General features: G+C 38.2%; 1 protein-coding gene across 2 annotated transcripts in view; it reads right to left on the bottom strand.

The window, feature by feature from the left end:
- Positions 1 to 14,265, bottom strand: part of CD99L2 (CD99 molecule like 2) — a 95,338-nt gene that overhangs the window by 59,436 nt on the left and 21,637 nt on the right. For both annotated transcript variants that reach the window (XM_066249447.1, XM_066249448.1), the window contains exon 2: positions 5,037 to 5,096. In XM_066249447.1, coding sequence (XP_066105544.1) covers positions 5,037 to 5,096 — 60 coding nt within the window. The remainder of the gene's footprint in view (positions 1 to 5,036; positions 5,097 to 14,265) is intronic.

Below are 14,265 nucleotides of genomic sequence, written 5' to 3' on the forward strand. Positions count from 1 at the left end.
TATATGCAAAAACAAAACAAACAAACAAAAAACCCCCAGAAAACATTTGATGGTTCATATATGAAGACAGAAGGAAAAATCATAAAGCAGCAGTAACTCCCTCTTGGGTAAAGACTATCTTTTAAAATAAAGGTAACTCTACTTCAGGGAACATGGTAGAATGCTCCTAAATACTAGTAACAAGTTCCCAGATGGAAGCAATGACTATATACCCCCAACTCTAAGTTTGCCTTTATATCAGTGAAGATGTCTGAATAGTAAAATGTCCAATCTGGACAAAGGCTAAAACACCTCCAGGAAAGAGTCACAAAGAAGCAATGACTGAAAGATGACACAGTAAAATAAATGCTGCTCCAACAGCTTAAGAAAGTGTTTAAAGGTGGGGAGTTATCATAAAACAAAGACAATTTCATCTTCCCTGATTTTAGAATGTAAAATGGTTGAAAGGGGGTGGAAATCCAAATGTATTTGTGTCTTAAAGTTTTTCCAAGAAGGACTTCTCATAAAAACCACAGATGATATAGTGATTTGGCCAGTTATGTACTCTACTAAGTTAAACCCAGTGTTCAGATGAAGATTGTGATGGGCTTGAAACTATCGGTGACTCAACTGGACACAATACTTCACCAGAAGGAGCTCTGTGGGGTCTTTCCTCATTGCCCTCCTTAGAGTGGCATATTACTTGCAGGGTTTGTTGGAGCTCTGGTCATTCTTGGTTTCTCGATTATGATGGTGACATAGTCTCCTCTCTCTAAAACAGGGAGGTAGACAGGAAGGAAATCATGTTTAATAACAAAATATAGCAGCCTTTTCATGGCTCAAGGAAGTCAAATCATGAGTATAGTACTCATGTCTTGGTCCTTGAGATCCTTCTAAAGCCTCTGAGAATCACTTAGAGAAGGATGACAAATAGATGTAGAAGGTTTAAATGAGGTAAGTTCTGCTCATTTTTCTGCAGAAGAGGGGTGGTAAGGTAGATGTGGTCCTACATATGACCTAGTGATTAGTAAAGCTGGGGCTTCATCCCAGATCTGCTGGAGAGGACCATATTGTTCATTAAATTCCAGAGCTGGAGCAAGACCCTTGAGAGCTGCAAGCCTTGGTTTGCACCACCATCCAGCTGGCAGCATAACCACAGACATGGTGGATGGAGGTATGTTCCTTGTTGAGCATGGGAATGTCTATAAACATAAAGTGGTTATAACACCAAGAAAATATTTTCTATCAGTGTGGTGCCTATGTAAATATTAAGTCTAAAGACTAAATAATATTCCTTTAAAATCTGGTATTCATCCACATCAATCATATGGCATGCCATGCACATGTTTTCCAATAGTTTCTTTTCATAAGCATCAAAACTATGCTGTAACTATTAGAACTATTTTTCAGTAGTAGAGGGAAAGAAAATTTAAGTAACGGGAAAGGCAGAGATGAAACTGGCTTAGACTTATGTATAGCAATCACTCAATAATTACTGATGACTAAGAAAAAAAAACAGCAAAAATAGAAATTGAAAGTAAAAGCCAGAATAACTATATCAGATAAAATAGACTTGAAGATAAACATTGTTAGAAGAGTTAAGGAATGACATTTTATAATGATGAAAGGATAAATCCAACAGGGAGATATACAATTTTAAATGTATATGTATCTAACAACAAAGCTCCAAACTACTTGAGGCAGAAATGACAACATTGAAGGGAAAAATAGACCATCTTACAGTAATAGTTGGAGATTTCAACATCATCATTTCAATCATAGAACAGTTAGATAGAAAACCAAAAATGAAATATAAGGTTTGAGGAACACTAGAACCACCAATAATGGGAAATGCATTCTACTTAAGTACACATGGATAGACATTCTCTTGTATAGACAATATGCTAAGCTACAAAACAAATCTTGATATATTTAAAAAGACTGAAATTATACAGATTGTATTCTCCAACTACAATAGGATGAAAATAATACTCATTAACAAAAGGGTATTTGGAAAATTCACAATTACATGGCAATGAAACAACACACTTCTAATAGCCAATGGGTCAAAGAGGAAATCACAATAGAAATTATAAAACACTTTAAAGTGAATGAAAATGAAAACAAAATATACCAAAATTTATGTGTTCTTGTGGTAGTGCTCAGGGGTTATTTTTAACTGTAAATGTCTACATTAAAAAAAAAGATCTTAAATCAAAAGCCTAATCCTTTCACATTAATAAACTAAAAAAAGAAGAAACTAAACCTAAATGAAGCAGAAGGAAGAAATCATGATAGCAGAAGTGAATCAAACAGAATATAAAATAATAGAAGTAAACAAAATTAAAAAGTTATTTCTTTCAACAATATTGACAACCTGTCAGTAGACTGAGCAAGATAAAAGGAAACACATAAATTACTAAATTCAGGAATGACCGAGAGGATATGATCACCAAATTTACAGAGATAAAAAGGCTTACTAAGGAATACTATGAACAATTATATTACAATACATTAGATAACCCAGATGAAATGGACCAATTCTGATTAATATATAAACTACCAAAACTAAATTTAAAAAAGCCCCCCCAAAACAGAAAATCTAACTTGACCTATAGCAAGTGAAGAGATTGAATTGGTAATTTAAAAACTTTCCAGAAAGAAAACCCTAGAACCAAAAGGCTTCATTGGTAATGTCTACCAATTTTTTATTTTTATTTTACAGTGAGAGAGTCACAGAGAGGGATAGATAGAGACAGACAGGAATAGAGATAGATGAGATACATCAATTATTGGTTTTTCGTTGCAACACTTTAGTTGTCATTGATTGCTTTCTCACATGTACCCTGACCGTGGGGCTGCAGCAGATCAAGTAACCCCTTGCTTGAGCCAGCGACCTTGGGTCCAAGCTGGTGAACTTTACTCAAACCAGATGAGCTTGTGCTCAAGCCAGTAACCTCGAGGTCTCAAATCTGGGTCCTCTGCATCCCAGTCTGACACTCATCCACTGCACCACTGCCTGGTCAGGCTCTACCAAATGTTTAAAGAAATATCAATACCAATTCTTAAACTCTTCCAAAAAAACAGAAACAAATGAAAGACTTACTAACTCATTCTATGAGGCCTTAATACCAAAAGCCAGACAAATCCATAACAAGATAATTACAGACCTATAAACCTTATGAATAGATGCAGAATCCTCAACAAAATACTACCAAACCAAATCCAGCAGTATATTAGGGTTTACACCAGGGGTCTCAAACTCGCGGCCCGCAGGCCGCATGCGGTCCACCGAACAATGTTGTACTGATTTTTTTTTTGTTTTCAACTGCAGTGAGAAAAGTGTTGCGTAACAGTTGCCTTTTGCAGACCTAGTGTGGCCTGCCAAACGGCTGTGATCTTCCTCTGCAGCCCACATGCTGAGTTGAGTTTGAGACCCCTGGTTTACACCATAACCAAGTGGGTTATATTCCAGAAACACAAGGAATAGTTCAACATAAGAAAAGTCAGTTACTGAAATATCAAGTGTTAATAAAACAAAGTGAAATAAAAACATATAATCATCTTAACAGGTGCAGAAAATAATTTTACAAAAGCTAACATCATTTCATTACAAAAATATTCAATTTTTATCTAGAAATTGAAGAAAATTTCCTTAAACTGATAAAGTGCATCTATGAAAAATTCACTGTAAACATCTTTATTTATTTTTTGTGTGACAGAGACAGAGAGAGGGACAGATAGGGACAGACAGACAGGAAGGGAAAAGATGAGAAGCAACAATTCTTTGTTGTGGCACCTTAGTTGATTATTGATTACTTTTTCATATGTGCCTTGACTGGGGGGTACAGCAGACTGAGAGGCCCCTTGCTCAAGCCAGCATCCTTGGGCTTAAGCTGGTAAACCTTGGTCAAACCAGATGAGCCTGTGCTCAAACCGGCAACTTCAGGGTTTCAAACTTGGGTCCTCTTTGTCCCAGTTCAACATTTTATCCATTGCGCCACCACCTGGCCAGGCTGTAAACATCATTCTTAAAGATAGAAAACTGAAAGTTTTTCTCCAAAGACCAATACAAGAAACAAATGTCTGCTCTTACCACTTCTATTCAGTATAGTATTGGAAGTCCTGGCCAGGACAATTTGACAAGACAAAGAAAAAAAAGGTCATTTAGCTTGGGAAAATAGAACTAAATAATATCTAGTCAGAGATGACATGATTTTTTATATAGAAAACCATAAATAATCCAGACCTATGCCCCCCAAAAAAACTATTAGATATAGCAAGTTCAGCAAAGTTGTAGCATATGATTGATATACAAAATATCAATTGTACTCCTATACATTAGCAAAGCTCAATTTGACACATAGGTAGATTATGAAACTGAGACTAATGGACATAGATAAAAGTAAAATAGTACCAGTGTGAGGGGGACAGGAGGGAAGAGAGTAAAGAGGGAAAAATATATGGTGAAGAAAAATGGTTTGACTTTGGATGACTGGCACACAACACAATCAACAGTTACAATGCTATAGAAATATTTCCCCAAAAGCTATGTTCCCCAAAAGCTTATTTATCAATGTCACCCCATTAAATTTAAATTTTAAATAAAAAATGAATTAAATAATTTTAAAATTTAAAGACAAACATAACAAATATTAGCATTTTAGAGATTACATGTAGAAACCATTTTAAGTAAATCATTTAAGAAAATCAAATAGAAAAACAAATGACTTATTCAAATTAACTTTTCCTGAGCTAGATAAAAATAGTTCTCAGAGGCCACTGGTGGCATGTTATACCAGTACAGGCTATGTCTGGAGTTTTGAAAATGATATGTCAGTTATAACATATTGCTTGGTATTCTACACAAAAGAAACAAAGAATCTTAAATATTCAAATTTCCTTTTAAATAATGTAATTCATGATAACCATGTTTTATCTGATCAAGTGAAATAAAGGCCACCTGTTGGTTTCTTTGAGTATGTATTATTCTGAATGTGTGGTGCATATTAATTGCTATTGTTTGCTTTTATTCATTTATTTAATCCACTACTCACGCTTTGCTGAGGAAGCTTCCTTCAGTGCACCCACCCGATCATAATCATTGTCACCAAATCCTAAAAAATAAAAAAATATATCATTTTAACCATCTTTGAATCAAACAAAATAATAGTAAAATACTCTCTTATAATGGTCATGTCTCTTTAGACAGTGTCATGAAGGTAACTCCACAAAATGAAATCAGCTGAAGTCTCACCAAAAATAAAAAATAAAATACATCCTTCAATCCACTAGAACTTTATAGGCTTATCACTATAGAACATAAAATCTTATAAAAATTTTCAAAATATATGTATGACTTTTGCAACAAGAAATACCAGGCCAAATCTCCACTAATAATGGGCTATGTTCTTTCACCTCACCTAGGTTTCAGAGAGGCTTCTTTGCATTTTGTCAATTCAGAGTGCTTCACCATAACCCGACCCCAGCAACCACACCTAGAGTAAATAAATGGTGTACTGCAGAAGCCAAGTTTCTCACTTTTGGAGAGGTAAGTTACAGACAAGAGAAGGCTAAAATGATTCATGTAACAATGAATTAAAGCTGGAGACCTTAGTATGAATCATGTTTAGCTTAAATATATAGCATATATATATGCATACATATGCATGAATATACATAGATGTTTACATATAGAAATATTTATAGGAGAGGCAGAAAGATGGCCATGGAGTAGGTGGACATACCAATTTCCACCTCTCAGAACCAAAGTGGATTACAACTTAATTTTAAGAACCATCATCTGGAAAAACCAACCTTGGACTAAACTAAGAGGACTCTTTAACCAAGGAACACTGAAGAAGCCACACTGAGACTGGTAGGAAAAGAAGAAACACAGAGAGGGCTGCCCAGCTCCTGGGAGCGAATGGCTGCCTGGAGAGACTCGCGTGGCAGAAAGTGAGTTTAGCGGAGAGCATAGGTGGGCCCCAGGAACAAAGCCCCAGCCTGTTCCTAGAAGCCTAGAAGAAGCGTATTTATAGTATTTAGCTGCAAAAAAAGTCAGGATACTGGTTGTGAGAAAGAGACAGATTTCTCAGACCCAGGATTCTTCTTAGAGAGACCACACAAAAAACCTCTTTCACAACCACTTACCTGGGGCTCTGGGAGATGGGGAGAGATGAAAGGACCAGAGTAACAGGAAGAGAGAGTAATCTACGAGGCACAGGGAGAAACATTTTCAGGGATAGCCACCCTAACCCCTGGGATGAGTCACCTCCCAAATCTAAAGTGAATATTTCCCCTGGAACCAGCAATAACAGCAAAGGGGAGAAGGATACCTGCCAAACAAGCTCTACTATGGCACTCAGAGCAGAGTCACTTAGAAGGAGGGAGCCTTCAGGAATACAGTATTGAGTGCTTAGGTCTGAGCTGGCAGCGCCCCACCCACATTGCTGAGGGCTTGCCAGACTGTGGCCAGCAATGGGACACAGAATCATGGTCCTGTCAGCGGGGGCAGAAGCCTGGCTGGCCACTACTGAGGCCCTGCGTGAGCTCAGGAAGGCAAAGTGGAGGGGACGCACAAAAGTGGTCCAGCCCAGCTGAATGCCCTGGAGAACAAGAGTGGTATCACCTGCAATTCTGCCCACAGAGCAAAGGCAAAAGACTGAGAACTACAGAGACCCACAGCTGAGTGTGGGCGAGCATCCCCACCCAGCTCATGGAGCTGGAGCTTGCAACCTGATGCGTGAGTGCAGCTCCACCTGTGGGGGCAAGGTGAAAGCCGGGGAAGAGGAAGAGACCCAAGGCTGAGCACAGGTGCGCAGCCTTGCCATGCCCATGGAGCTGGGCTTGCGGCCCAAAGTGCAAGCACAGCTCCGCCCATGGGGGAGGGGTGAAAGTCCAGGAACAGGAGGAGACACACAGCTGAGCATAGGTGGGCAGCCCTGCCTGCAGTGCCAAGGCTTACAGCCCCAAGTATGGTGCAAGCCCAACCCATGAGGGTGGAGTGAAGGCCGAGGCTTGTAGACCCAGGTACATGAACACAGCCCCTCCCATGGAAAAGAGGAAAGCCACAGCAGGCCTGTGCTGGAGCCCATACCTGAATGCCAGAGGAAGTGGTAGAGGGGGTGGTGGGCTTTGAGACAGTACACACCTAGAGAACACAGAGGCCACACCCATTAGACTCCAGAGGCCAAACCCTTCTTATACACAGAAAAAATGGGAAGGCAGAGAAATGCAATCCAAATGAATCAAGAAAAATCCCCAGAACAGGACTTGAATGAGTTAGATATAACCAAATTACTGGATCCAGAGATTAAAATAAAGATTGTTAGGATGCTCAAATATCTTAGAACAACAATAGATGGAAAAAACAAACACGTAAATAAAGAGATAGCAAGTATAAAAAAGGACATTAAAATAATAAAAAAGAATCAGTCAGAAATGACAAATATAATATCAGAAATGAAGACAACAATGGAAGGAATTTAAAGCAGAATGGCTGAAGCTGAGCATCAAATCAGCAAGTTACAGGACAAGATAAACAAAGGCACGAAAGCAGAGCAGTAAAAAGAAAAGAGACTCAAAAAGACTGAGGAAACTCTAAGAGAGCTCTGTGACAACATGAAGAGAAATAACATCAGTAACATAGGGGTTCCTGAAGAAGAAGAGAAAGAACAAGGGATAGAAACTTTACTCAATCAAATCATAGCTGAAAACTTCCTAAATTGATGCAGTAAAAGGTCACACAAAGTTCAAGAAGCACAGAGAATTCCATTAAAGAGAAACCAAAAAAAACCTACACCAAGGCACATCATAATTAAATTACCAAAGCTAAGAGATAAAGAGAAAATATTAAAAACTACCAGAGAAAAAAAGGCTATCACCTACAAAGGAGCCACCATAAGGATGACATACCAGTTCTCAACAGAAACACTTGAGGCCAGAAGGAAATGGCAAGAAATATTCAAAGTAATGCAGAACAAGAACCTACAACCAAGACTTCTTTATCCAGCAAGGCTATCCTTTAACATTGAAGAAGAAATAAAAAGCTTGCCAGAGAAAGAAAAACTCAAGGAATTCATTACAACCAAACCAGTGCTGCAAGAAATGTGAAAGGGCCTGTAGTAAACAAATCAAAGGAAGAAAAGAATAGAGCAAAAGAGGAATACAGCTTTAAAGAATAAAATGGTAATAAACAACTACATATCAATAACCTTAAATGTAAATGAAATAAATGATCCAGTCAAAAGACAGGTTAACTGCGTGAATAAGAAAACAGAACCCATACATATGTTGTCGACAAGAGATACACCTTAAAACAAAAGATGCAGCCCTGGCCGGTTGGCTCAGCGGTAGAGCGTCGGCCTAGCGTGCGGAGGACCCGGGTTCGATTCCCGGCCAGGGCACACAGGAGAAGCGCCCATTTGCTTCTCCACCCCTCCGCCACGCTTTCCTCTCTGTCTCTCTCGTCCCCTCCTGCAGCCAAGGCTCCATTGGAGCAAAGATGGCCCGGGCGCTGGGGATGGCTCTGTGGCCTCTGCCCCAGGCGCTAGAGTGGCTCTGGTCGCAACATGGCGACGCCCAGGATGGGCAGAGCATCGCCCCCTGGTGGGCAGAGCGTCGCCCCTGGTGGGCGTGCCGGGTGGATCCCGGTCGGGCGCATGCAGGAGTCTGTCTGACTGTCTCTCCCTGTTTCCAGCTTCAGAAAAATGGAAAAAAAAAAACAAAAAACAAAAAAACAAAAAAAACAAAAAAACAAAAACAAAAGATGCACATAGACTGAAGGTAAAAGGATGGAAAAATATATTTCATACAAATGGATATAAAAAGAAGCTGAGGTAGAAATACTTATATCAAACAAAAAGGACTTTAAAACAAAGGCTATAGTAAGAAATAAAGAAGGTCACTACATAATAATAAAGGGAACAATCCAACAGGAAGATATAACCATTATAAATATCTACACACCTAATATAGGAGCACCTCAATATATAAAGCAGACTTTGATGGATATAAAGGGAGATATCAACAGCAATACTATAACAGTAGGGGATTTCAATACCCCACTAACATCACTAGATAGATCAGAGGTCCCCAAACTACAGCTTGCGGGCCACATGCAGCTCCCTGAGGCCATTTATCCGGCTCCCGCCGCACTTCTGGAAAGGGCACCTCTTTCACTGGTGGTCAGTGAGAGGAATATAAATCCCATGGAAATACTGGTCAGTTTGTTGATTTAAATTTACTTGTTCTTTATTTAAATATTGTATTTGTTCCCGTTTTGTTTTTTGCTTTAAAATAAAATATGTGCAGTGTGCATAGGAATTTGTTCATAGTTTTTTTTATAGTCTGGCCCTCCAATGGTCTAAGGGACAGTGAACTGTCCCTGTGTAAAATGTTTAGGGAGCCCTGAGATAGATCCTCATGAAAAAAAATTAACAAAGAAATAGCAGATTTAAAGGACATGCTAGATCAACTGGATTTAATATATAGATATCTTCAGAACCTTACACTCTAATGCAGCAGAATTTACATTCTTATCAAGTGCTCATAATACATTCTCTAGAATAGACCACATGTTAGGGCACAAAAGTGGTCTCAACAAACTTAAGAAGATTGAAATCATATCAAGCATTCTCTCTGATCACAAAGGCATGGAACTAGAAAGCAATCACAACAGAAAAACTGAAAAATACTCAAACACTTGGAAAATAAATAGCATGTTATTAAATAACAAATGGGTTAACAATGAGATCAAAGAAGAAATAAAAAACTTCCTAGGAACAACTGATAATGAGCATACAACAACTCAAAATTTATGGGACACAGCAAAAGCAGTCCTGAGAGGGAAGTTCATAGCATTACAGGCATACAAGTAAAGCCCAGAAGTAGTAAAAGGATGAAAATAATAAAGATCAGAGCGGAAATAAATGACATAATGGCTAAAGAAACAATACTGAGGCTCAATGAGACCAGGAGCTGGTTCTTTGAAAAGGTAAACAAGGTCAATGAACCTTTAACCAGACTCATGAATAAAAAAGAGAGAGGACTCAAATAAATAAAATTAGAAATGAGAGTGGAGAAATAACTGACACAACAGAAATACAAAGGATTTTAAAAAAATACTATGAAGAAATGTATGCCAAAAAACTAGACAACCTAGATGAAATGGATAACTTCCTTGAAAAATATAATCTTTTAAAAATCAATCTGGAAGAATCAGAAAACCTAAACAGGCCGATTACAACAAATGGGATCAAAATAGTTATCAAAAGACTCCCAACACACAAAATGTTATGGGCCTGATGGCTTCACAAGTGAATTCTACCAAATATTCAATGAACAACTAACTCCTATCCTTCTCAAGCTATTTCAAAAAATTCAAGAGGAAGGAAGACTTCCAAGCTCCTTTTATGAGGCGAGCATAATTCTGATTCCAAAACCAGGCAAAGACAACACAAAGAAAGAAAATTATAGGCCAATATCCCTGATGAATTTAGATGCTAAAATCCTCAACAAAATATTAGCCAACAGAATCGAGCAACATATGATAAAACCATACACCACGATCAAGTGGGATTTATTCTGGGAATGTAAGGCTGGTACAGTATTCACAAATCAATCAATGTGATTCATCACATAAACAAAAGGAAGGAGAAAAACCACATGATAATTTCAATAGATGCAGAAAAAGCGTTTGATAAAATCCAGCATCCGTTCATGATGAAAACTCTCAGCAAAGTGGGAACAGGGAACATACCTCAACATGATAAACGCCATCTATGACAAACCCACAGCCAGTATCATACTCAATGGGCAAAAATTAAAAGTAATCCCCTTAAGATCAGAAACAAGGCAGGGGTGACCCCTTTCACCACTCTTATTCAACATACTTCTGGAAGTCCTAGCCACAGCAGTCAGACAAGAAAAAGAAATAAAAGGCATCCAAATTGGAAAAGAAGAAGTAAAGCTATCATTATTTGCAGATATGATATTGTATATAGAAAACCCTAAAGTCTCAGTCAAAAAACTACTGGACCTGATAAATGAATTCAGCAAGGTGGCAGGATATAAAATTAATACTCAGAAATCAGAGGCATTTGTATACACCAACAATGAACAGTCAGAAAGAGAAATTAAGGAAACAATGCCCTTCACTACTGCAACCAAAAAATTAAGTACCTAGGAATAAATTTAAACAAGGTGATTAAAGACTTGTACTCGGAAAATTATAAAACATTGATAAAAGAAATAAAAAAAGATACAAACAAGTGGAAGCATATACCGTGCTCATGGTTAGGAAGAATAAACATCATTAAAATGTCTATATTACCCAAAGCAATGTATAAATTCAATGCAATACCAATTAAAATACCAATGACATACTTCAGAGATATAAAACACATATTCCAGAAATTTATATGGAACCAAAAAAGAACACGGATAACCTCAGCAATCTTGAAAAGGAAGAATAAAGTGGGAGGTATCACACTTCTTGTAACAAGTTATATTACAAGGCCATTGTACTCAAAACAGCTTGATAGTAGCATAAGAACAGGCATATAGATCAATGTAACAGAATAGAGAACTGAGAAATAACCCCACACCTTTACTGACAACTGATATTTGACAAAGGAGGTAAGAGCATATATGGAGTAAAGAAAGTCTCTTTAACAAATGATGTGGGGAAAATTGGACATTTACCTGCAAAAAAATGAAACTAGACCACCAACTTCACGATTCACAAAAATAAACTCAACATGGATAAAATACTTAAATGTAATCTGTGAAAGCATAAACATCTTAGAAGAACACATTGGCAGTAAGCTCTCCGACATCTCTCACAGCAGTGTATTTGCTGATTTATCTCCATGGGCAAGTGAAATAAAGGACAGGATAAACAAATGGGACTATATCAAACTAAAAAGCTTTTGCACAGCTAAAGAGAACAAAACCAGAACAAAAAGACAAACTACACAATGGGAGAACATATTCGATAATACATCTGATAAGGGGTTAATAACCAAAATTTATAAAGAACTTGTAAAACACAACACCAGGAAGATAAACAATCCAATCAAAAAATAAAAGAGCGTGATCAGGTGGTGGCACAGTGGATAGAGTGTTGGACTGGGATGTGGAGGATCCAGGTTCGAGACCCTGAGGTCGCCAGCTTGAGCATGGGCTCATCTGGTTTGAACAAAGCTCACTAGCTTGGACGTAAAGTCGCTGGCTTGAGCAAGGGGTTACTTGATCTGCTGTGGTCCCACAGTCAAGGCACGTATGACAAAACAATCAATGAACAACTAAGGTGACGCAATAAAAAACTGATTATTGATGCTTCTCATCTCTCTCCGTTTCTGTCTGTCAGTCCCTATTTATCCCTTTCTCTGACTCTCTCTGTTTTTGTAAAAAAATAATGGGCAAAAGGAATGAATAGACACTTCTCCAAAGAGGACATACACATGGCCAATAGTCATATGAAAAAAATGCTCAACATCACCTATCATTAGAGAAATGCAAATTAAAACCACAATGAAATATCACCTCACACCAGTCAGAATGGCGCTCATCAACAAAACAACATAGAATAAGTGCTGGCAAGGATGTGGAGAAAAGGGGACCCTCCTGCACTGCTGGTGGGAATGCAGACTGGTGCAGCTACTGTGAAGAACAGTATGATAATTTCTCAAAATTTTTAAAATTGAACTGCCTTTTGACCCAACTGTCCCACTTTTAGGAATATACCCCAAGAACACCATAGCACTGTGTCAAAAGGAGAAATACACCCCCATGTTTTTGGTAGCATTGTGCACAATAGTTAAGATCTGGAAACAGCCCAAGTGTCCATCAGTGGACGAGTTTAAAAGGCAGTGGCACATATATACAATGCAATACTATGGGTCCATGAGAAAGGAAATCTTACGTTTTGTACAACATGGATGAACCTGGAAACTATTATGTTAAGTAAATTAAGCCAGGCAGAGAAAGAAAAATATCATATGACCTTACTCATTTGAGGAATCCAATGAACAATGTGAACTGAGGAATGGAATTGAGACAGAGGAAAGATCAAAGGGACCAGAGGAAAAGAGGACAGAGGGAAGGGGGATGACAGGATGGGTAAAGCTGAGGGTTGGGGTGAGGGCACTGGGGGAGTGGGGCAAGGGAGATGTTATGGGGAATACGGGGGAGGAGGGATGCATTCGGGACAACACTAGAACCTATGTAAACACAATGAATTAAAATCAATAAAAAAAGAAAAAATATTTTTAGATGTGTATATACATGGGTAAGTGTGCAGATATACATTTTCTTGCTCTGTTGCCTGAGATCGTCTAGAAGCAATAACACCACAGTAGTAATAAACATACCTACACTCAGATCTTTATTTCAAAATATTATTCTCCAATAAAAGGAAATAGAGTTTCTTTGAGAAATGGCTGATTCCAGGATTAGTCACAGGAAATATTTAAGATGAGCTCAAATAATTTTATAGTGCTAGGAAATACTTTTAAAAAAATTATATTGATGGATATGTGTTAAAGAACAGCACTAAGTGAAAGAGTTCCTAAAAGCTAGAAATGGAACAATTTATGGAACATAATAAAGTGGTACTGGATTATAACCCAAAGCATTAAAAGAATCCATGTGTCCATGCTAATGTTAATAAATAACAGAATAGATAAAAGAGAGGGAATAGAAAAATTCAAAATAATTTATGTTGCTATTTCTCCCTTAATGAGGTGAAGCATAAATCTCCACCCCATAATTTTTACTACCTTCCAAAGATTACAGTATAAATAATGTCACATTAATGGCAGTGTATCTCCCTCCTTGAAATTTCAACAAACTGAGAAGATTCCAAGATGGCAACAGAATAGGCAGGTGTCCCAACAGCCCTCTCTCAGGACCAAATTTGACTACAACTAAATTTAAAAACCATCATCTAGAAAAACCAACTTTGGACTAAATGAAGAGGAGTACATGATCAAGGATCACAGAAGCCAGATCGAGACTGGTAGGAAGGGGGGAAGTGGGAAAAGAGTTGCCCAGCTCCCAGGAGCAAGAGGTGGCTGAGGGTCTGAAGGGACTCTCTCACTTGTGGCAAGGTTTGCCCTGAGAGTTCTGGGTCCTCAGGCTCAGGCCCGGCACCCCAACCTAGAGAAGCACAGACTAGAAGAGGTGCCTACATAGCATTTTGTGATGAAAAGAGGTGGGGTATCTGTCTGCAAGAGACAGAGCTCTCAGAGATGCACGCTCTGACTTAAAGAACCAATGCAG

This window comes from Saccopteryx bilineata, chromosome X (genome assembly GCF_036850765.1).
Source record: "Saccopteryx bilineata isolate mSacBil1 chromosome X, mSacBil1_pri_phased_curated, whole genome shotgun sequence".
Classification (NCBI taxonomy): domain Eukaryota; kingdom Metazoa; phylum Chordata; class Mammalia; order Chiroptera; family Emballonuridae; genus Saccopteryx; species Saccopteryx bilineata.